The sequence below is a fragment of the Psammomys obesus genome, unplaced genomic scaffold, assembly GCF_907164565.1.
Source record: "Psammomys obesus unplaced genomic scaffold, mPsaObe1.curated_primary_1811, whole genome shotgun sequence".
Classification (NCBI taxonomy): Eukaryota; Metazoa; Chordata; class Mammalia; order Rodentia; family Muridae; genus Psammomys; species Psammomys obesus.
Window position 1 is genome coordinate 27,921,408 of NW_026596046.1, and position 24,769 is coordinate 27,946,176.

A 24,769-nucleotide genomic window follows, 5' to 3' on the forward strand; every position below is an offset into this window, starting at 1 on the left:
GCCTGTGGAAATCCGCGCGACTCTGGGGCCGAGGGGTTTCCAGCGGATTTTTGCGTTGTTTTGTTTGCTCGGTCTCACAGGAGCCTACCGAGGCCTGTCTCTGGAACACCCTGTCATGGATCTCGACCCCCAGCGAGGTTCCCACGACTGCGGTTCACGTAGCTGACCTGTGTGCCGCGCCTGAGGGGCCTTTTCGTCCTTGGCAAGCCCGGTGTACTGTCTCAGTGCTGGTTGGAAAGAATATCTATTTTTACCCTATGGCTTCGCAAACACAACAGTACCTAAAGGGGGGCGGTAGCAAGTGCAGTCCCTGTCATTATTAAGTGCGTGCTTAGTGGCAAGCTCTCTGATGTTCGCTTGATCCTCAGCTTACAGCTTGACACTCAAGACACCAGTAATTTGCTAAGGCCAAACATCAGGTAAGTGCTAAAAGCAACAGTCCTTAGTCATAAGACGCTCCAGGCCTCATACTTTAAATGCAACTTTTTTTTTTCACTGTAACATTATTATTATCTATACTAAACCTTTCCAACAACGTGTATTTTTCCACTTTTTTTTTTTTTTTTTTTTTTTTTTTTGCGAATATATGCGTCAGGTTTTCTGCTAGCCACTGAGAATCCAAAAAATGGTAAACTTCGTCCATATTGCTTGCTTGCACGTCTCAGTTTTATTTTCATTTTTATTTTTTGGTGTGCTTACATTGCCACCATTCGTTCTCCCATCTAGTTAATGGATGAGTTGGAGGCCTGAAAACAAACTTCATTTCTCTCTTTTTTTTTTTTTTGCTTATGTAGTTTACCCTTAAGAAACTGTTCTGCCCTCTGAAAAATTCTTGGCCATATATCTTCTCTCTTGAGATAAATTAATCTTCTTTAACATAATCTTTTAAATAGAAATAACTGCCTGGCAGTGGTGGAACATGCCTTTAATCCCAGCACTGGGGAGGCTGAGGTAGTTGGATTTCTGAGTTCCGGGCCAGCCTGGTCTACAGAGCAAGCTCCAGGACAGCCAAGGTTACACAGAGAAACCCTGCCTCAAAAAAACAGAAAAGAAATAACTGACATTTCTTGAGTTTATGTGATCAGTCTGACATTTTATTCAGTATTTTGTATGAGTTTTCTTATTGTTAGAAAAACTTTATTGAGGGTATTCTTTTATTCTGTGTATTTTAAAAATCAACATTTGTTGCTTGGCAATACACAATAAGTAGTAATAAGGTGCTTGCATTAGGATTCCTACCACATCCTTGATTTTATTTTTAAATTTTATTTCTTTTTTTGGCAAATTCCCCTCAAAATCTGATTTCCATCACACATTGTAATCACCTACTTGACCTTTGGTTCTCAACCCACTACTCCAAGAAGGTGAAGCTTCTGGAAAGTAAGTATTCTATCTTTAATATCTGGGTGTTCCTGGCATCTAGACTATTTACTTCAAGGGAAGGGCTGCTCAGTTTTGGACCATGGGGGTTGATCTAATGGGCAGGTGAGTGACAGGCTGAAGACAAAGGTTTGTTTTCTTTTCTTTATTGTTGGAAGGGGATGTGGCTTTAGTCATTCCAGTCTCTGATTTTATTTTCTTTTGAAAACTGGGACAACTGAGACCTTATTGTGGGACAGGTATTTATTTACTTAGTTATATATGTGAACCAGTGCCTATCATAACTGATTTGCAAATAATTTCAAACCTAATCTGTATTATGTTTATTTCTTACAGATGAAGAAACAGTTCACATTTGATCAGGATGACAGTAGTAGGAGTTGGGAATTTGGAACCTACTATATCTAACTCCAGATTAACTCCAGTGCTTATAGGTAGATACTTCAAATAGTAAAGGCTCTATTTCTGGGCTATGCTATATAGAATAGATAAGCCTACACAATGGACACAACAAATCTGGGAGAGTAAACTGTATTAGAAACAAGGGGAACATACAGGTCTTTTAAAAAAAAAATCAAAATTTTTTTTTTTTTACATAGCCAGTACTAACTTGAAAAATTGACTTGGATAATCTAGGAAAATACAAATATCCAAAAATTGTCTCAACAACTATATAATCATGAAAGACTATTCCAAAGTAATCTATCCTTGGCACATATCACCAGGGGAAAAGCAGGACAAAATATTTGCCAAATATGAAGCTGATATAATTTACAATTTTAAATATGAAATTCATTACCTATGAACCAGTAACTGTGTAAAGTCTTCTAAATACTGTGCTCAGAAAGATACTGTAGTCATTATAATACTTTACAGTCCATAAAATAATGGTTACGTTTTACTGCATGTGTCAGATGGTACACAGAGACGAGAGGACTCAGCCTATAAACATGCTGGATGGCCTGAGTTGGATCCCTGAGAGCCCACATAATAATGGTGGGAGAGAACTGACTACAAATTGTCCACTGACTTTTGCACTCATGTGGCACATACATACCCATTCCCAAATGAATGAAAAAATTTAAAAAATAGTGATAGAAATGTAGTCTACAGGAATCCATGTGGTTTTAATGCATTGGCAGTTGAGAAAATGAATACTCTAATTTCAGTTGTAAAAATTACTCTTAAGAGAATTTTAACTTTGGAAAGAACCTGTACCAAATTAACTGATATGTTTTAGAGCACAAAAAGAGGCATGGAAAGAGACTTATACTTGTTTCTTAAATCTTTAGTATAAAAATTATGGAAGCAAAGACATCCCTATCATATAAAGCAAAAGACAGTTTTAAAAGTAATGGTCCATGATTAAGTAGCTAAGGAAAAGCACACTGGTTTTAGCAATGTCAGTGATACACTCAACAGCAGTTTTAATAAAAATTGAGCTACAAATTTGGATTGTATAGGACTTCAAGGTAAGTTGACAGTAAAAGTAGTTTCACCATTGAAGGAAAAGGAATTCCTGCTGGAGTGGTCATATCAACATTCCAGAGACTAGGAATTGTTTTCAGATAGGAAACTGTAATTCTAATTAATAAGAGTTAGTTGTCCACACCTGTTTTATTTGTAAATTAAGGTGTGTGTGTGTGTGTGTGAGTGCGCATGTGCATGCGCGCATCACAGCATTCCAAGGCCAGAGGAAACTATTGAAGCCCTGGGAACTGGAGGGACCGTTGTGAGCCCCCTTGGTGGTGGCTAGGATTCAAACCAGAGTTCTCAAAAAGAGCCACCAGTACTATTAACTGCTGAGCCATCTCTAGCTCTCCCCTTTTTTTCTGAACTGAGATGATAAAACAAGCTAATCTCCCATAATTAGCTCTAGGCATGATTCTAGAGGGAGTGGGTCAAAACAGTTTTGACAGCTGTTTCTATTCCTTTGTCCTCACGTACTCCATAAACTTTTTCTCCCACAAATAAGACAGTCTCACTATTTTGCCCAAACTCCTGGGCCCAAGTGATTTTTTCCTCTCTCAGCATCTCCCAAGTAGCCAGGACCATGTCATTGCACTGTGTTCTGCCCATGTCTCCTTTTGCCTTGGACATCCTGTGGCTGATTTTTGGCGCTTGGTTTACTTGTTTGCTGAACAACATACTACCTACCTCAAAGAATTGACCCTATTTTAAGTTACAGAACTACCATCATAGGAATTGAAACTACCTATTTTTCCTTAATTTTACATTTGTCTGGGTGGAGGAGAGGGTCATACATGCCGCAGTGCTCATGTGGAAGTCAGAGAATGACTTATGGGAATTCTTCTACCACATGGTTTTTTTGATACTAAATACAGCTCATATGCCTACCTGATGGATCATCAGGTAGCTTTACCTGATGGATCATCTCACTGGCCCTCAAATTGAAAGCCATTCTTGGCAATAGCCTCCTAAGTTTTCATTCTTCTCCCTGCCCATTTTCTCATTTTGCAGCTCAAACCCAGGGTCTTATAGATAAGAAAATGTTCTACCACTGTATAGTGTCAGCCCCTATCTGATAGGGTCTACGAAGGTTAAGCTGGCCTTTAACTTGTGAACTTTGTTGTTTTAGAAAGACTAGGATTACACCACACCTGGTCAGTTTTATCTCTTTGCAGGCATAGTAAGATGCCTCCTTAAGTTTTCCTGAATAATTTTTAATCTTTTAATAATGTACTTTTTGACAAGGTATAATGCCAGCCACTAATGAAAAATTAAGTCGAATTCCTTTCAAGCCATTTACATGACAGAATTGTGTGATTGCTTTGTATCTTGCAGAACATCTAAGTTCAGAAGTTTTACATAGGAAAATTACATCGTAAAATCAGCCTGAAATTACACTCGAAGATAAAACTATTTTTAAGTGGTCTCAAAATTTTCAACTTTTCTTAAAAGGATTTTGTGTGTACATCTCATATATATGTATGCGTGTACCACATGTCTGCCTGGTGGCTGCAGAGACCTGAAGAATCACGTTCCTCAGGAACTTGAATTATAGACATCGTGATCCACCCATTGAGGGTGCTGGGTATGAAACTAGGTTCTTTGCAACAACACCAAGTGCTTTCAAGTGCTAAACCATCTCTAGCCCCTAAAACTTTTAACTTTTAATTCAGAAGGTGGTTTTTCTTCTAAGACTTTAGTTTTTATTGTGGTACTTCGTAGCTCCAGGGCTGTGTGTAGATATTTTTTTCATCTTTGGGAGCTAAAGTCTAATTTTGGTAATTTCTTGATTAGCTGTTCATAAATCTCAGCGTGGAGGTTCTCACAAAGTGTCCTTGAACAAGATCCACTGTGTACAGTGATTCTAAAGCACAGCTAAATTGGGAGATCAAGGTCACATTTGTCCTCTTAGAAGGAGAAAGTTGAGAAATAAGTGTTTTACTACCTCCTGTCAACAGATAATTGCACCTGGCCTAGGCACCCATCTTAGCTATTATGTTCATGTTGTTTTTTGAGACAGGGTCTCACTCTGTGGCCTTACTGGCCTTGAAGTTGTTTTGTAGACCAGGCTGGACTTCAATTAAGAGTCCTATGGACTCTGCTTCCCAAGTACTGGGATTAAAGGAATGCATGATAGTCCATGTACTGTATTAATCTTAACACATTTTTTTCATTTTTTTTTTAAATTTTATTACATTTTATTAATTCTATCCCAGCTGTATCCTGCTCCCTCATTCCCTCCCAGTCCCACCCTCCCTTCCTAATCTCCTCCCTGCCCCTTTCCAAGTCCACTGATTGGAGAGGACCTCCTCCCCTTTCATCTGACTGTTTTATCACATCTACCACTTTTTTTTTTTTTTTTTTTTTTTTTTTTTTTTGTGACTTAACCTACCAACATTTTCTTTTCCCTCTCCATCTACCAGTATTTTATCTAGGGACCTTTTCTTGGCCTAAGTATTTGGTAGTAGCTATCAGTGTTCTTGCAAGAAAAAAAAAGATGTGTGACAGGAAATGTGGCCTACATTATTGTGTGGCATAATTCTCCCATGGCAGTGTTCATGTATACCATCAGCTGTGTTGGTGTATCATGCATTTATAATTTGGTGCTGAATTGAGACTCTTAAGGAGGGTTTTGTTTTCTAGTGTGTCTAGGAATTTTGTCTGCTTGCACATGTATGCCTGGTACTCTTGGAGGCCAGAAGCGTCCCCTGGAACTGTAGATACAAGATGGTTGTAAATTGAGGTGTGCATGCTAGGAATCAAACTGGGATCCTCTGAAATAGCAGCCAGCACTATCTCCCCAACTTTCACCTCTTTGAAAGCATTTGGTAATCTCTTTAAAATGGACAGTATTCATTTAAAATGTCTAGTGACTACCTCATAATCAGTGTAACAGCTGATTTTCTTAAAAATTACTACAGTTCACAACAGGTAGTGTAATCACAGCACTCAGGGAAGCAGAGGAAGGCTGATCTCTGAATTTAAGGCCAGCCTGGCCTACAAAGTCAATCCAGGACAGCCAAGGCTACCTAGAGAAACCCTGTCTCAGAAACAAAACAAAAACCTGTACAGTTTAACCTGTAAGTTTTTTGGAAAAATAAGGGCTGGAAAGAGAGCTTAACAGTTCAGAGTGTAGGCTATTACTTTCAGAAAACCCAAGTTCCGGGCTCCAGTGTCTGTACAGCAGCTCACAACTGGCTGCAACTCCAGTTCCAAGGAAAACTCCTTGGGTACCACATACACGGGTGATCCACAAACATACATACAGGCATTCCATGTGACCCCATTTTTAAAAATACACTCTTATAGACTACTTCTATAAATTAGTCTCTAAAAATTCTCCAATATTTTGGTATGCCTGTTTCAATTTTAAATTTACCTTAGTTACAAAGTAAGATAAAACCAGGCTTCACACTGTGCTTTTGGAGTGGCTAAATTTTATTCATGAACTAGAGTGCCCTTTGGTGCTGTAACCAAAGAAATCACATGAAGAAAGCCTGCCAAGTCACACCATAAAACATTACAAGTCTTAATACTATGCAGTGTATTATGTCCTATAAATGGTAGAATATATCTACTAGTATGGCTCATAGCTGGCACTGCATGTTTTGAAACACATGAAAGACATAAAGGTCACATTCTAAAGTCACTCAAGAAATACAAAGAAAGGTTGTTCATTCAATTTATTACATGTATGAATATTAACATCTCATGGTATCCATCTAATTCAATCAAAACCAACAAAGAAAAAAGTTAACCATGTTTTTCATATGAACATTCTTACACAGAATCCCTGTAACTTAAAATAGAAATATGTTCATCTGCATTAAATTGACAATTTGAAAAATATTTTCTTAAAAAAAAAAAATCACTTTCAGTACTTAAATATATTTGTTAATTGCTTGATGGCATCAGTGTCCTGAAGTTCAAGAATAAGCGTTACTGTTTCATTACGTAGTTTCCAAAAATGGACACGTGGATGATTCTAGCTGGCGCTGCATACCTATATATAAGCACATATATCTTTTTGTTTTGTTTTTCTTTAATCTGGCTTTCCTATTTGAGAAAAACTAAGTTTGAACTTTGCTTCTTTTAAGTCCTAGGAAGCTACTAGAAAAATCTCACGTAAAGGTTGCTGTTCAGTTCCATTCTTACCCAATAAAAGTATAGAAACACTGTCTTTATTTGATGGTGTGCATAAATATTACACTCCATGGATAGCAAAAATATTTTTATTTATAATTTACAGTTCACAAGTGAAAATTGTACATTTTTACACATACAATTTTATTTTGTTAAATTTGCACTCATCTACAGAACTTTCACACAACAAGCACCTGAAACTGTGCAGGCAGTAGGAAATGCAAATACTAAAATGTATTTATTAACCAAATGATAGCTGAAGGCCCTGCCTCAGCTAGACAATTTATACAGATATATGTCTATATATACATAAAAAATTCTTCACCTTCTAGATCCAACAGCAGCTTTTGTTAAAAAAAGAATAGCATACCTTTCTCATTTTATTTAAACTGACTCAACTGTATCACTTTCTGTTTTAATTTCAGTGGGTGTTGCTACACTTTCTTCTGAACAAGCTGGCGGAGCATCAATTTGTTCTTCCTTAACTTTGGGACTTTCACAGGGTTCTTGCAATTCGTTTTTGACAATGTTCAACATAATGTTCAAAGGGTTTTCAACTGGTGTCTTGCTGGGAGATGGTGTACAATCAAAAGAAGATGTCTACAAAATGAAAATCCCTATAAGTACTAATGAAGGTGCCAATCATATTAATAGTTTTATAACACTCTTAGTATTACAATGCTTGCTTTCTACAAACTAAAACATTGATACCACTAACAAGTTAGACATCAGTAGTTATACAGAGGACAACCTTATCCTAACGCTGAGTCTACTATGTTGCCCCTAAGTGCTTTTGATAATTTTTTTAAACCCCTACATCAAAAATACCCTAGGAAACACTAATCTTCTAGTAAACTAAACATGTATTAAAATCTCTATCAAACCATTGTCAGAAGTCAACATTTTCCAATGGTTTAGAAGAGTTCAGATACAAATAAATCAATATGAATTTCTAGGGCTTCTAGATTGGTATCTTTCCAATTTCACATGTCATTTAAAGTTTATTAGTAGAGCTGGGGAGATGACTCAATGGATAAGGTAAACACGCCTGCCAGGTAAGTATAAGGACCCAAGTTCAAATCTCTAGAACACACATAGAATTTGGGTATATAAGAGAATCCCTGGGAGCCTGAAGACCAGCTAGCCTAGTATAATCACAAAACACGAGACTGATGGAAGGTTAGGTAATAACATCCAAGGTTGTCCTCTGACATCGCTATGTGTTGTCTGTGGCACATGTACAGCTTATATTCGCACATACGTGAATGTGCAGACACTTTTTTTTTCTATTTTTTTATTTTGAGATGAGGTCGCTATGTGGTCCTGACTTCTCTAGAACTTGCTATGTAGACCAGACTGGTCTCAAATTCAGAAGATCCTCCTGCCTGTCAAGTGCTGAGATTAAAAGGTATGTGACACCATGCCCACAGTAAATTTCAAAATAAATAATAAATTTCCCAGAGCTCTAATCACTCCCACTGTGATCCTTCTCATTAGCTCAACTTTTCTCTGCCTTATGGTCCAATAAAAGTTATGAAGATTCAAGTAAACAAAGCAAGAAATAAACATTACTTCAAATTTTAATTATCTGTATTTATCAGTGATAATGTACATCCAAGCATATCTGATGCCAATATTTAATGAACAGCCTACTATGTTAAAGCTATAAACATTAAAACTATTAATATAAATAGAAATATACACTATAGAAAAAAAACTTACATTTTGATAATCTTCGTAACATGATGGATGATAAATCTGAACAAAAGAAAAAAAAATACATGTTCATTTCTAGTAATTTTTTCTTTAAATTTTCAATCAAAGGATAGTAAAAATCATACAGTCAAAAAAATTGAGTGAAACCCACTTTTAACTTTAAACAGTTTTGACTGTGAAATACAGTAGACAGAAAACCTACTGAGTGTAGCCATTAGCCTCACATAAGTAAGTATAGAACCATATGGTTACTAAGATCCATCCAAAGGAAACATCAAATGTCCAGTATCATTTTTACTAACCAAAACCCAAAAATTATGAATTATGTTCAAAATGGCCACTTTGCTCTAACAAAACAGGAATATTTCCTTATAAAATAAATAACTTGAAATTACCTTTCCGTCCACTCTAATAGCATTTTTTAAGTGCCATTCCTCCTCCTCTTCATCCCAGTACTGTTCGAATTGTTCTTGACAGATTTCACAACTCTAAAACAGTCATATAAAATGAAACTGATATTGTCCATTAAAAACAAACCTTTTGAGTATGAAACTTAAAAATGTAGAATTTTAAGGAATGTCCAATAAATAATGAAAAATTATGGATTGTGCCAACCTTCCACAAGAAAGCTTAACATTTCACTGTGTTAGTCACGGACAGCATCTAACCCAAATTGATCATGAAACAGCCAAGGTTTTTTAAAAGCTTACAAGAAATTCCTTTACATTTGTTTACAACATTTCATTTAACCTACTAGCATCAAACTCCATAAACCAGGGCTGGTCTTGAACCATGATTCTCTGTGCTACTATGCCAGGGATAAGGCATAAATGTGTGCTTATGACTTAAAATGACGTGAGGAACACTGCCAGAGACAGGGAATTCAAACACCATTCTGTTACCTCAACTGCTCCAGCTGGTCCAGCAGGTACACTTTGGAACTCCTTTTCTTTAGCAGCCTCCTGGGTTTTAAGGACAACCTCTTCATGAACCTTTTCAAAAAACTGGCTTTTTGCACGTTCTTCCAGATCAGCTATTTCTTCAAATTCTATCCAGTCCTTAAAAGGAATTGATGTCAAAGATTGTTCATTTCAGTTTAAGTGTTTACTGGTTTGTCTTCACTAAAATCAATTTAAAGTTAAGGGTTCATTTCATACAGTATGCTCTCTCTTTTTTTTTAATATACTTTTTTCTTTGAGCTCTGTAATTTTTTTTCCTTTCCAAAAGGGTCTCAAAAAAAATGAGTGAAAAAAATGAGTGTAGCCATGCTTGGCCTACTGGAAATCTTACTCCTGTCTTCCATCTCTCAAGTGCTAAGATCACAGGCATATGCCACCAAACCTGGCAGTAACCGAGACCTTAGTCTATTAACTCTAAGCTACCACTAAAGATAAACTTCAAAATTTTTCATTTAAATTTATATTAGAACAGGAGAGATGGCTCAATAGTTTATTGGTGGCTCTTGCAGGACCAGGATTCGGTTCTTAGCACCAACACGGTAGCTTACAACTATCTATCTGTTAACTCAGCTCCAAGGAATCCAACACTCTCTGGCCTCCTCAAGCAGTGCATGCATGTAGTACACAGCATGCAAACAGGTTCTACTCCAGTTTAAAGAATAATTATAAATTCTAAGTACCAGGGTGGTGGTGCCACACACCTTTAATCCAGCACCTGTGAGCTGAAGCAGGTGGATCTCTTGAGTTCCAGGACAGCCAAGGCTACTCAGAGAAACCCTGTCTTGAAAAACAACAACAAAAAATTTTCTAAGTAATACTAGTATTCATAGCAAAGAAAAATGAGAAAAATAATGTGTATGTACACATGGGTATAGGTGCCCCAAGGAAACTGTTTACCAGATTCCAGGGAGCTGGAGTGGCAGGCAAGATGCTCATACACAAAAAAAAAATAATACATCTAAAAAAACAAAAATCTATCTATTATGGATCAAATATTCAGAAAATTCATGTTAACTTCCAACAATTACTTAATACACACATACTTCAGAATCTAACATATCTAGATAACTCAGAGTCATTACTTACTGTTAGACTGTAGTACCAACGTCGATGAGTGACTTTTCTGCTAACATCTTTCTCAGTTCTGTTTTGCCGATAATGCCAATCCAAGTGATCTGCATAAACATCTGTCTGCGATGTTGTAAACCGCATTCCACAAGAGTAACACTGAATCCCAGTATACAGCCGGTTTATAACACTGTCATAACGCCTGTTTTGAAAAACAAAGTCAGTCAATTTTGAAACATGACAATGGTTAAAAACAAATTACAAATACTTAAGTTTTCCATATGTTAACAAAAATAAAACCAGAAAGATCTATGTAAAAGTTAGTGTCACTCACCCTTGAAACACGGAGCCTGCTTTCTTATATATAAATTCACCTTGGTTATTTATTTCCTTTTGGCTAAAAAGGGAGTAACATTCTAGGCTACCTAACAAGGCAACTATTGATTTGCTCAGTTTGAAGTTACTATCAACAGGAAAGACATGGGAAGAGATTTCACCTCCCTACAGTTTTAATGTTCTAAGTAATTAAATGTTCTCCAGTTTAAAGAATAGTTGAAAGTTCTAAGTAATAACAGTATGCATAACAAGAATTAGAAAATTATAAATATTTGTTTTTAATGATGTATATGAATATCTGTGTATGTGTACATATCTGTATATGTGCACATGGGTACAGCTGCCCAAGGAGGCTGAAGATGTTAGATTCCCACAGAGCTGGAGGTACAGGAGGTTATGAACCACCTGATGTGGATGCTTAGAATCCAACTCAGGGACTCTGAAAGAACAGTATATGCTCTTAACCACTGAGCCATCTCTCCAGCCCATAATATTTATATTCTTATCTACAGTTAGTTATTCCTTGCTATCTGAAAGTGGAGCATGATGGTTCACACTTATAATCCAATATCAAATAGTTCAAGACTAAAGAGATACCTCATAAAAGAAATAATACCATGAAATGAAGACATGAATAACTATTAGTACCTAATATTTAAACTTAAGCAGCAGCTATATTTAAAAAGTAGCCACTGTTATCTAAATGATTATCTCTAAAATTAGATTAAAAGGATGGTGTTATAGCTCATAAATAAAAGTACTTATCAGGCAAGCTTGATGGTGAATTCAACAGAAACCAAGCGGAACGAGAAAAACCACCTCCCAAAAGTATACAAACACCATGACATTCACCACTCTCACACACATGCACATTAATAAAAAATAAATAAAAATTTAAAACATACTGCTTCAATTCTTCAATTGTGAAATTAGTAAGATCTGGGACATCTTGATCTTCATTCTGATCCTCCTCCTCTTCTTGGGGAGGCTGAGTAGCAGTCTCATTTACCTCTGCAGTTGTGAAGATAAATTTCTCAATACTACATTCCATGTGTTCTTTATAGCAAAACACTGATTACAAGCAAATACATTTAGCTAGCTAGTATTGAGTACATTTTATATGAAGTGTACGGGCCAAGGAACCTAATAAAATTTCTTAAAATTCTGGTTCCTCAACATTCAAATTATCTTCAAAACCCAAGTTAATTTTTTTAATTAATTAATTAATTATATCTTTTCATGTGCATTGGTGGTTTGTCTGAATGTATGTGAGGATATTAGATCTTGGCAGTTGCAGACAGTTCTGAGCTGCCATGTGGATGCCAGGAATTAAACTCAGGTCCTCTAACCTGAGCAGTCAGTCCTCTGAACCACTAAGCCATTTCTCCAGCCCAACCCCAAGTGAATATAGATGGACTAGTAAAAGTTGGCACATCATACTTGCAGTAGTGTTAACTAAAACAACAGTGGGCCAGGACGACAGTTCAACCTTTACATTTGGTTTTCAAAAAATACCATAAGCCTGAAAGGTATAATAATTCAAGTACAAAACTTTACCATAACTTATTATACCCCATTATGTATCTCTAACTTAACTAAATTTGGCATGTATGAAGTACACAATAATACTCACGTGTTGTAGCTGAATCAGGCTGCGACAATTTGAGAATTCCTGTTTTTAGCAGTTTTGAAAACAATTCATTTACATCCACCTGACTGAGATGATTATCAGGATATGGCTTGGGAAGACCTAAAAAAAAAAAATTCATAAAGTGACATTTTAAAATGAACAAAGATTCATATTAAGCATTTAAGCATATTAAGCATTAACTTCAAAGTCAAAGCTTTCTTCAAGATATTCCACTAACAAAATAAATCTTTTTAATGATGGGTTTAATTATTTTAAAAACTCAAGTTCTCTTTTGGCTGACCAATCAACATTACCTGAAAAATATTCCAGGATAAATAATAAAACTAGTGTATGTATAACACATACATACACATACCATTTTATATACAATACTTATATATATTTATGTTTATTTACTTTTTTAAAAAAGGGGGGTATTACATATCACTTTATCACTTTCTCTAGTTACTTTCATACCAAATAAAAGCAGAATGCAAAGGACAATAAGCCTTATGCTCCTTTCTATGCATGTATCACTGTGCACAAGTCCAAATTCCACCTTTCTAATTCTCTAGGCCTAATCCAACCACCTCAAAGAAGTAATTCTTCAAGAATGAAGAGACCAAAGCCAAAGGCAGTAGTACTGCTGACTGTGCTGCTCCTTGGCATGATAAACCAGAATAATGGTTGATACACGGTGAGCCCAGAACACCTGCCCTCTGGTATGTTAAGCCAGCCTTGCAAAGGAATTCAGTGCTAAGCACTGTCAACTCTACAAAAGCTTTAATAAGCTGAATAAGACAATAATCTTCTCCTTAAACTCAATCTAACCCCACTATTTTGCTAACACTATGCTAATAAGTAATCCTTTAGCTCATCAGTAAAAACAGGACTGTAGCTCAGCAGAAGAGTGCTTGCCTAGCACAACCGAAGGCTCATAAACATTTTAAGCAGTGTATTTTAGCAGGTGTTGTGGTACATCTTCTAATCCCAGCACTCAGGAGGCATAAGCAGGCAGACCTGTTAAGATGCCACCTGGTCTACATAAGTTGCAGGACAGCCAGGAATACATAGTGAGAACCTATTCAAAAGTTAAATAATATTTTAATGTTTACCACTGTTAACTATCTGGCTACACCAGCAGGTGGAGAGGGGAATTCGAAGCCATTAAATGTTCAACGTAATGGCACAATCTATTTGTATCGTAATACATATAGTCCCTACCCCTGATCTTTACATATGTCCATCACTGTGCTTTTATACATATAAGTAACTATTCAAATTGTGAATGCAGGAATAAGTTCACCTCAATATTTAATCAATTACAATAGTATTTACACAGTACTCCAACATTTGCATTCCATTAGAATGAGCTGTTTATATGTCTAAGAGGGATAATTAGCTATTCACGTGTTTGGAAGTATCCAAGCTCTGCAATGATAAAAACTGTATGACCACAACTCCTAGGATTTTAGATGAACCAGTTGCTTATTGGTGCCTAAATTTCTACTGCTTATAAAAGAGGAGTAATAGTTCCTGCCTAAAGTTGATATGAGAGTTAAATAAATACTATTTTGTAAGGCAATGAGATAGTATTTGGTACACATACAGTACTCAAGGGGGAGGGAGGAAGCCTATCTGTAATACTAAAAGTTCTTTCAAGGATGAACCTTATTAGTACAAAGCCTTGCATGCAGCAAATTAAAAGAACAGAACTAAAGAAGAAGGACATTTTTTATTTTCAATTAAAGAATATTAAGAGATTCTGAAAGACGGCTTTTGGTGTTTTGTTTCTGATTTGTTTGTTTGTTTTTGCTCAAGACAGGGTTTCTCTGTGTAGCCTTGGCTGTTATGGACTTGCTTTGTACATCAGGCTGGCCTCAAACTCAGAGAGATCCACCTGCCAATGCCTCCCTGAGTGCTAGGATTAAAGGCATGCACCACTGTGCCTGCCTTTGAAAGACAGCTTTCTAATAATAGTTCATATTTCTTGAAAGAACAAGTAGAACTTAAGAAAAACACACATTAAAAAAAAAAAAAAAAAAAAAAAACAGCAACTAACACAACAACAACAACAAAAAAAAAAAAAAACCACACATAATGCCTTGTGTCCAATACTCCCAAACTAGGGGAACAAAATGTCATTTCCTCTGCAATCATTATACATGATTATATGTATAATTCAACATTCTGAAAACCAGAAGAAAATCTGTAGTTCTTACACATTATGTCATTAACCTCAATGGAACAAACTTTTTCCAAAGAATCTTATTTTATTTGGGGGAGAAGGATATGTGCACATGAGTCCAAGTGCCAATAGAGGTCACAGGCACTGGATCTCCCTGGAACTGAAGTTATATTACATGTGGTGATGAGCCTGATACGGGTACTGGGAACTAAACATAGGTTCTCTACAAGCACCGTATGCATTCCTAAAAATTCTATCTTTACATCCCCAACAAATTCTTTATTCAACAAGAAAAACTAGTTTCTAAAGGTAAATATATTCATATGGCATTTGAAAGTTACTCTTGCACATTTTATTTTCTTTTCAGAAAAATTCTAAGATACAGTGACACTACTACCTCCTTTTACAGAGGAAAAGAAAACTAAACAACAAGGACAACACTTGTTTATGTCTGGCCCAACCACAACTATACAAGGAAGAAGAGTGCTAACTAATCCTAAATGTCCATCTAGAAATTAACAGAATATGAATTAAATTCAAACTGACACAATTTTAAGAAATTAATACATAAAATGTAGCTTCATTAGAACCTTCTTAGTTTGTAAATTATGAAGATCCTCTAAAATTTTGTGAAGTCAGTAACAATGCTGTTAAAACTATCATTTGTTTGGAGGGGGTTGTTTTGTTTTTTGGGTTGTGTGTTTGGGACCTTTTTATGTGTGGCAGGGGTGCTTGGAATGGAACTCATGGCTTTGTATATACTAGGCAAGTGATCTGTCACCGAGCCACACTCAAGCCCCAGAAGTATGTTTTTGAAACAGCTCAGATATCATTTGTTCTGTTTGGCAGTGCTCCCGCTTGAACACATTCTAGGTTAAGTGCTGTACTCTAACATTGAGCTGTATTACATCCCCAAGCCTTATGACTTAGAAATTAAAACAAGTATCACAGCAGTATATAATTCACAAAGTATATACCATAACATTCCCATTTATCTCAAAGTAAAATTAACTTTAAAATCCATCATTAGTTATGATTCACTATAAAAATAACAAAAATACCAATCAGGAAACCTAGCTAAGAACTATTTTCTGTTTGTCCACCATTAAAAATTCTACATGAATTATTTTATGAGGTAGTATCCTCCAGTTTTAATATCTACTGGATCATAATACACTCAAAATATCAACTAAAATTTTTGCAGTTTATAATTTCCTTCAGTTTATCACAACAAAATTACCATTCCTCTAGCCACTTCCAGCCTCCACTCAACAGATTTCCTTCCCTTTTGAATACAGTCTATGTCCAGCCTAATCATCTCTAGCTGAAAAATGAGGTGAGCATGACCATAGGTCAACAACAAACTCAAGAGGATAAAAACATTCAGCCAGATTACATTTCTATAAACTGAACACAATCTCTCAAAACTGCCATTTTCTAAACCAACAGCTATTAAACAACTTTAATATCTTGAAAATATCACAGTTCAGAAGTACATACCTGAAGGATTTTGAATAAAAGGTCCAGGATTCTGTGGATGATGAACTGGTAAAAATTGTCCTTGGCCAAATGCTACTGGCTGAGCAACACCAGTCAGAACCTTTAAGATAAATGTTAATTTTAAGAACATTCTATAAGTAAAATTCTAGCATTCTAATCACATGTAAACTTTCACAAATGTCCTAAGGCCCAAGGTCTGTGATAATACTTAGAAAGTAACAATTGGTTTACTTCCACAAACTACAATACCTTCGCCTATCTGTTTCAGAGTTATAAGGAACGGAATGGGTTAAAACTTCCTTTAAAAGAGGTGGACATAAAGAGCACTCAAAAGGCAGAGGGAGGATTCTGAGTTCAAGGGTACATGGTCTACAGAGAGAGTTCCAGGACAGCCAGAGCTACACAGGGAAAGCCTGTGGGGAGTGGTGGGGAGAGACTTCCTTGAAGTATAAAGAAACCATGCAAATATAAGGTACCTACCAACTAGCTGTGTGACCAATGCCATTCAAGTCACTTCACCCTAGGGCGTTTTCCTTATTTTACATAGAGAAGAACTGGCATTCTGAGATAAAACCTTTACATAATCATAGGGTCTAGTTAACAAAGCTGAAGCCAGAATTCCTAACCTTGCCTTTTTTCCAGTCAAAAGTCTGTTTCAGCCAGACTATAATCCTAGGACTTGTGACTTGAGAGCTGAGGCAAGAGGAGTGCAAATTTAAAGTCAGACCGAGCTATGCTAACAAAGTTGTGTCTCAGAAGAAAAGCAAAGAAAAAATTTCTATGTAGCAATGTGAACTTCAAGTAGTTATCCTGCTTTACCATTATTTTTGGATAAGGTTATTGCTAAAGTCAAAGTATATTACAAATGTTATCGGAGGGAATTTAAAAAAACAAAAAAAGCTGGGCATGGCAGGTTCACACTTGTAATCCCAGCAACTGAGATCAGCTTGGACTATTACAGATTGAGTTCTGGGCAGCCTGGACTACAGAGTTGGGATTCTGCCTAAAATAAATAAATAAATAAATAAAAATAAGACTGCAGACCTTAAAATAAGGCTTAGTGATACATCACCTGCTCAGAGTCCCTGAGTTTAAGCTCCATCTTATTTTATCTGTATTATATATTCTGGTATATGAGACATATAAGTCTTGTTCACTATCCATGTGACTTCTCAATGGTGTACATAACACACAAACACACCACCAATTCGATGTATCGCAGAAAAAAAAGACTGCAGTGTCTAGTAATAACAGTATCATTTCTACATACTTTGAGGTCCAGGTCACACAGAACTAAAGTTTGTCTCAACAGCAAAGTATACAGGGGCTAGAGGTTTGGCTCAGTGGTTCAAGAGAACTGGCCACTCTCACAAAGGACCTAAGTTTGGTCACAAAGGACCTCAGCACCCCATGGTGGCTCACAACCACTGGCACTCTAGTTCCAGGAGAATCTGATGCCCTCTCTTTAGGCCTCCAGGGCCACTGCACACATGTGGTGTCCATACAATACATGCACACAAACACTTTTTTTTAAGTATGCAGAATAAAGCCAAGGATGGTAGACAGGCCTATAACCTGAACAATTAAAAGGATAGATAGGAGAATTGAGAATTCTAGGGCAACTTGAGCTACACAGCAAGCTCCAGTCAGCTTGAGCTACAAATAAGTCTCTCTAAAAACAACAAAAAATGCATAAGTAAGTGGATAGATGACTGTGTACATTCATATTACTACAACATATCATAAGGCAGGCAGCAAGTTTGCCATGTAAACATTAGTATAACATGCAATTGTATGCAATTATTATTGTATGCAATTAGTTACCTTAGAAAATGGTGAAAACAGAAAAATTAAAAAAGTATACAATATCATTTCTTAACTCAGACTAAGGAAATTCTTGGTTAAAAAACAATCTAGGAGAATCAGTTCTAACAATTTCTTTTAAGCATATCAGGGCTCAACAGCTGTTCTGGGTAATGGAGGTCATTAAAACATTGTTATTACCATAACAGCAGAATGGCCCATACCTCTAATCCCAGCACTCTGGGAAGCGGAGGCAGAGGCAGGTGGATCTCTGTGAGTTCCGAGGCCAGCCTGGTCTACACAAAGAAACCCTATCTCAAAAAACAAACAAAATCATATTAGCGTTAAAAAACAAAAAAGACGTATTAGCGTTAAAAATCAAAAAAGAATCAAACAAAAAGTGCAGTGAGGCCAGCAAGATGGCTCAGTGGGTAAAGATACTTGCCACCAACCCTCATGATCCCTGGTGCCCACACAGGTAGGAAATGATTCCCATAAGGTTTTCTCTTAACTCTACAAGCTCACCATGGCACATATGCACACCAACACACACAACCACACAAAAATTGTTTCTTTGTATTTCAAGTAAAAAATAGTTCAGTGGCACAGTCAGTAGAGTGCTTGCTATCACATACAAAGACCCTGTTAAACCCCCAGCACTGGGAACAATGGGCACTCCTGTAGTTCCAGCACTTCATGGGTGAAGACAGGAGAATCTCAGTGGAAATAGGAGAATCAAGTCCAAAGTCACTCTCTAGTATACAGAGTTTAACAGCAATCAAGGTTAAATGAGACCCTGTCTCAAAAATAAAAAAATAGAGGCTGGAAAGATGTGCCAGTTGTTAGAAGCGCTTTCTGCTCTGCTCTTCCAGAGAGCCTGAGTTCAGGTCCCAGAGTTCACGTGAGGCAGCCCAGAGAGGCTCTAGTGCCATTTCTGGCCTATGCAGATACCTGCACATTTGCAAAGACAGGCACACAGATACGTAAATTAAGATACAATCCTTTAAAAATAAAATAAGTGCCCACATACCACGAGAGAAAAGGAAAATATAAAAAGAAGACTGAAATAATTCAGTGTCTTGGAAGAGCTAAAATCACTTTGTGTTTAAGTGGCAAATGTCAACCCCCCAAAATCCCTCATCCCACTTCTCTAACACATAGATGCTCAACGTACATTAAGAACTATACCATAAAGTCCACAATTAAAGTGTGTCCCAAATACTAGAAACAATTAAAAAAAAGATAACTCAACCCTGAGAATTAACCTACACAGAGAATTTGAGAACAGCCTGAACTATACAATTCTGTTTTAAAAATGAATTTACTTACCTACACATAATTACCACACTTAGAATAACTAGAACAGCTTACCTGCTGAGATGCCTGAATATTTCCTACTGACATCGGAGTAGGTAAATTGCCAAAGTTTCCAAACTGAGAACTCTGAAGATTCTTTTCATCAAAATAGTGTCCAGAAGCTCTGTTAAGGGGATTTGGGAAATTCTGGTTTCCAGGGCCATGTGGTCCATTAAAGTTTGGTCCTTGAGGTGTGTCAAATATTTGTTCATGTCTTTGGAACTGTAGTCCTTGAGATGGGACATTAAAAGCATTGCCAGGTGGATCATTATATGGGCCGGTCTGATTGAAAGATACTGATTCAAGCCTTTGTGAAGGATGATTGTCAAATCGGGTGCCTTGTAGACCAAGAGGAATATCAAATCTTGATGTTTGCTGGTGTTGTGGCCCATCAAATCTTTGAGGTACACCATCAAATCTCGGCTGAACCTGCTGTCCAGGTGGCCCATCAAATCTCTGTGGACCTGGCTGACCAGTTCTTTCAAATCTAGGACCTGGCTGGCCATGTAATCCATCAAATCTTGGCAAGAGTGATGGCTGACCTGGCTGCCCATCAAACCTTAAAGAGTGACAACCTTCAAATCTAGGACCACCTTGACCCAGAGGCCCTTCAATTCTTAGGCCACCTCCTGGTACAGGACCCTCAAACCTCATTCCACCTCCTTGTTGAACTAAAGGTCCTTCAAACCTGATCCCGACTCCTGGTTGACCATGTGGTCCCTCAAACCTAAGGTTTCCACCTAGTTGATTATGTCCTTCAAATCTCAGACCAGCTACAGACTGCCCATGGGGACCCTCAAACCTCATTCCAACTCCTTGCTGTAGCAAAGGGCCCTCAAATCTGATACCACCACCTGGCTGACCATGAGGCCCATCAAACCTAATTGCAGCCCCTGATGGACCATGACCCCCTTCAAATCTAAGTCCACCTACAGGCTGACCTCGAGGATTATCGAATCTAAGACTGCCCACAGGCTGTCCATGAGGTCCCTCAAACCTCAGACCACCCACAGGTTGACCACGATGTCCTTCAAACCTGAGACCACCCACAGGCTGACCCCCTGGTCCTTCAAATCGCAAACCACCTGCAGATCCCTCAAACCTCAGACTAGGTGAACCTTCAAATCGAAAACCACCTCCACCTCCTCCTTGACCAATTGGCCCTTCAAAGCGCAGAGGTGTTCCTACTGGTCCTGGAGGACCTTCAAATCTCAAAGGGCACCCACCTCCTAACTGACCTTGCGGTCCTTCAAATCTCATAGGGCCTCCTCCCCCCATTTGTCCTGGTGACCCATCGAACCGAAGAGAACCTGGTGTAGGAGGTCCATCAATTCTGGGGCTTAATTTATTAGGTCCTTCAAAAATCATCTTGGCTGGGCCATCTCTTGTCACAGATGGCCTACCAGGTCCATCAAATAATGGTCGGTCTTCAGCTAAAGCTGTAAGTCGCTGATTTGTATCAAGGCCTGCAAATCTTGATGCTGGGCCATCTACAAATGGTTTATCTGAATCTTCATATCTAGGTCGCTTAAGCGGAAAACGATCATTGAATGGTGATCTCTGCTCCTCTCGTACACCTTTTAAAAAGAAAAACATACACTTCACTAAAATTAAATTACATCAAATTCTTTTTTATAGTTAGCTAAATACTTAAGATATATTAGCTCACTATTAGTGGGTAGGAAAGAGACAGAAACAGTGGGTTAAGAAGATGCCCTTTTGATTCAGATACACCTAGAGGTTAAAAAAAAAAAAAACAAAAAACTACCATCCTGTCAAGATACTTGTCATTTGACTTTAAGAGCAAGTTACTTAAGATCTCTAGTTTTGTTTCCTATTTGTAAAGTTAGGATTATACTATTTCCTTGGGTTTTGTGGATTTAATCAAACTAAGTATTAAAAAAACAAAAACAAAAACAAAAAACCCTAATGAAGTCCCTGATATAACTGACCTGACAAATCATTAGGTCCCTTCCCTTTTCATGGGAAGGGTAGGGAAAAGGCAACAAAACAGAGATATACACACATACACACAAAGGTAGTCTGAACAGTGATAAAATCCAGCCCCACTTAGCTTGTTCATTTTCCCTTCACTGCTGTGTGATTCAATAAGCATTATCTCATTTAACTTTTTCTACCTTTAGCAGAGACTTGCTCGTCATGTCTTCTCCGGCCCTCATGGGGTGAAAGATTCTCAGCATAAGTACGACTCCCAGATACAGGAGAAAGACGTCTTGCTCTTTCACTAAATTGTTCTTTTCTGTCAAACTGTGCTCCACTATTCCTACTTGCATGTTTACTTTTGGATGGCTCACATTCTATTCCAGACAACAAGGCATCAGTCAAAGGGTAGTCAAAAATATCAGGATCTAAGAGATCAAGTCTTGGAAATGAATGCTGAACCTGTGTCCTTTTCAGTTTTGCTTTATGTTCATAGTAGGTTAATTCAGCATCAGATAAGAGAGGTTTCTTTTTTAATCCACCTTTATTTTCTTCTGAAGGACTATCCCGTACATTGCATCTATGTTTACCTTCTTGATACTGAAATAGCTGTCGAATTTGATGCACAACAACAAGGAACTCATCCTGTGTAATTTCACCAGAAGCTAAACGTTCACTCGTCTACATAGGGATGATAAAACAAAATTAAATATTTTAAATATAAAAAATACAAAAAAACTGGACAAAAGAAAATAATGACTACATGAAATTAACGATAGTCACTACCTTTTGAAGTAATTCTCTTTTGCTTGCAAGAGTTAACTCTTTAGGAATTTGAAGATTGGCATCTACACTTAATCGATGCTGCTTTGGGGCTCGAGGTGACAAGATTCCTTTAGTGCTTGACCAGCTCTCCCTATGCCTTAGATGAGGAGGTTTACTATGTTCATCACCCTGTTGTAAGCTGAAACCACAAAAGCAGTGTTACTTCAAAGTGTTTATTTAAAAAATGAAACTCCCAGGCTGAACTTATGTACACTTTTAGGATCTGGTTAGATAAAATAGGTATGTTTTGTTGTGTCTTTTTTTTTTTTTTTTTAATTTTGAAAGAAAAAAAAAAAAAACAAGCCAAATTGAGTAAGAATTCTGATTCTTAGAGGTTAAAGATTTGATTGAGAGGGGAAACGGTTATCTGGTATGTGCAAATCCCAAAGTTTGACCCCTAACAGCAGCACCAACAGCACCCCCAGAAAAAGAAAGAAGAAAACAAGCTGAAGGAGTAGAATCATGAATTCAAAGACAGTGGGCTAGCTAGCATGTTCCAGGCCAAGTGGTGCTATACAGCTAGACCCTGTCAAAAAATAACAACAATTAAAAACAAAAAGCAAGCAACTGTGATTCTTGACTATAAACATTCAACTTCAAGATGTGCACACCTTCCTAGACTTTCATGTCTCTATAAAACCAAAAGTATTTAATCCCCACTGGGTTGTTTTTCAAAACTAGAAAAATAATTACAACATCCAATTAGTATCTTCTAGTGTTTAAATTAACACTGCCTTTAAAATGAATATTCTAAAGCCAGAAATTATGGATCACACCTATAATCTCAGCATTCAGGAGGCTGTTAGGAAAACTGTTATTAGATGGTCACCATTCTGCACTACTTACTCAGTTCAGGCTAGCCTGACATAGTGTTTGAAATTTGTCTTAATATAAGTAAAGATAGCAAAATAAAAATCATACAGTTTGTATATTACCAAAAACATCAGCCAACATACCTTTTATTTTCTTCCCAACCAGATTTCCATCTTTTGGCAGACTTAGAGCTTTGCCAATTCTCTATATTCTCCTTTGGTTCAGCACCTGACTTCATAGAATGTTGACTTGCAGTTTCTTGTGGTCGGTCCTCATCCATCTTTTTTAGTCGTCTAGGATCTCGAACATCCTGCTTGGTACTTCTCTTTACATTTCTTTCTTCCCTAGAAGGTAGTGGGAACTCTTCCATATGTGACTGTTTAAGTCCTGACTGCCGCATCTTTCCACCTTTGGGTGCCAAAGTTGGAGACATACTTCTTTGCCTTCGTTTGGGTGACCGTCTATCTCTTCTCTTTGGGGAATGTATAATTGGTGACCGAGACTTAGGTGACCTGGATCTTGATCTCTTTCTAGTACTTGATCTCCCTGGTTTTGTCCCCTGTTTTTCCAATTCTTCTGTAACCATGTCTTGCTTTTGAACAATGCCATTTATGATTTTACTTCTACTTCCAATCAGTCTGTGTTCAGATGATTTCATGTGCTCATCTTTATCCTTCTTTTCTGTTTTTCTCTTTTCTTTTACATCTTCATCTTTGCCCTCACCTTTATCCTGAAGATGCTTTTTTAATCGTGGATCTCTCTTATTCATATCGGATAACCTCATACTTTCAGATTCTTGATTTTTCAAGTCTTTTGTGTGGGATAATTTGTTTTTCAAAGGTGATGGTGATTTAGATTTAGATTTAGATTTAGAGTCTAACTGGTCAAGTTCTTTCTTGGTTATTCTTTCACCTGATTTACTTTTTTCTTGCTTGGATGAATTTAGTTTTTCAGAGGGTACAGTTTTACCTGTTTTAGTATCAGACTGGTTTAATGTGTTCATTACAAATTCTTTCCTATGACTCTGCTCTTTGCCATGGGAAGAATGTTGGCTCATCCTGTTAAGACGGGGATCTCGGTTAGTTCCTTTCAAGTCTTGAATTTGTAAGGGCGGACCGGGTCGGCTTTTGTCAGGTTGTACTGGAACCTGATGGGGAGTTTTAATGGCCATAGCAGGAATTTGTGAAACATGTAATTTAGATGGTGCTGATCCAGGACCCAAGTTGGCTGTCTCCTGCTGAACACTAAGAGATACTGCCTAAAATTTAAAATGTTCATGTTAATAACACAACCCATGGAAGCCGTTTTATTTCCTTGTATTTATTTAGACTATTTTAAGAATTAGAACACTTTCAAAAATCCATTTGCTCATACTGCCTTAACACTACACATTTGGGGGTGGAAAGTGTGACAGGGAGGTGAAAGGGGCTAAGGATTTCACTATATAACTCTGGCTTGCCTGGAACTCTCACAGAGGTCTGCTTGCCTGTCTCTAGCTCCCAGTGCTGGAATTAAAGACATACATCACAAAGCATGGCACTACTCTAAACTTCTGATATACAAATATAAGGAAGAGAGGCCAAGCATTTAAATCATCTGACTTTTTACCAGCCCTTTACCCTGTATTTTCAAATTTCTAAT

At 37.2% G+C, this 24,769-nt stretch overlaps 1 protein-coding gene and 1 long non-coding RNA gene across 3 annotated transcripts in view; one reads left to right on the plus strand and one right to left on the minus strand.

Moving 5' to 3' along the window:
• On the plus strand, positions 1-7,454 carry LOC129688315 (uncharacterized). Its single transcript, XR_008721915.1, has 3 exons — positions 1-419; positions 1,717-1,814; positions 7,419-7,454. It is a non-coding gene; the product is annotated as an uncharacterized LOC129688315 (long non-coding RNA).
• Pcf11 (PCF11 cleavage and polyadenylation factor subunit) overlaps positions 6,520-24,769 on the minus strand; it is a 25,568-nt gene continuing 7,318 nt past the window's right edge. Inside the window, exons 5-16 of one of the 2 annotated variants that reach the window (XM_055623068.1) lie at positions 23,272-24,386; positions 22,277-22,454; positions 22,081-22,171; positions 19,565-21,126; positions 16,391-16,490; positions 12,706-12,822; positions 11,978-12,083; positions 10,755-10,938; positions 9,612-9,767; positions 9,105-9,197; positions 8,716-8,751; positions 6,520-7,593 (exon numbers count right to left, since the gene is read on the minus strand). In XM_055623068.1, coding sequence (XP_055479043.1) covers positions 7,378-7,593; positions 8,716-8,751; positions 9,105-9,197; positions 9,612-9,767; positions 10,755-10,938; positions 11,978-12,083; positions 12,706-12,822; positions 16,391-16,490; positions 19,565-21,126; positions 22,081-22,171; positions 22,277-22,454; positions 23,272-24,386 — 3,954 coding nt within the window. In that variant the 3' untranslated portion in view covers positions 6,520-7,377. Of the gene's footprint in view, positions 7,594-8,715; positions 8,752-9,104; positions 9,198-9,611; positions 9,768-10,754; positions 10,939-11,977; positions 12,084-12,705; positions 12,823-16,390; positions 16,491-19,564; positions 21,127-21,687; positions 22,172-22,276; positions 22,455-23,271; positions 24,387-24,769 lie in introns of both variants that reach the window. The other variant, XM_055623067.1, reaches the window with a different exon arrangement.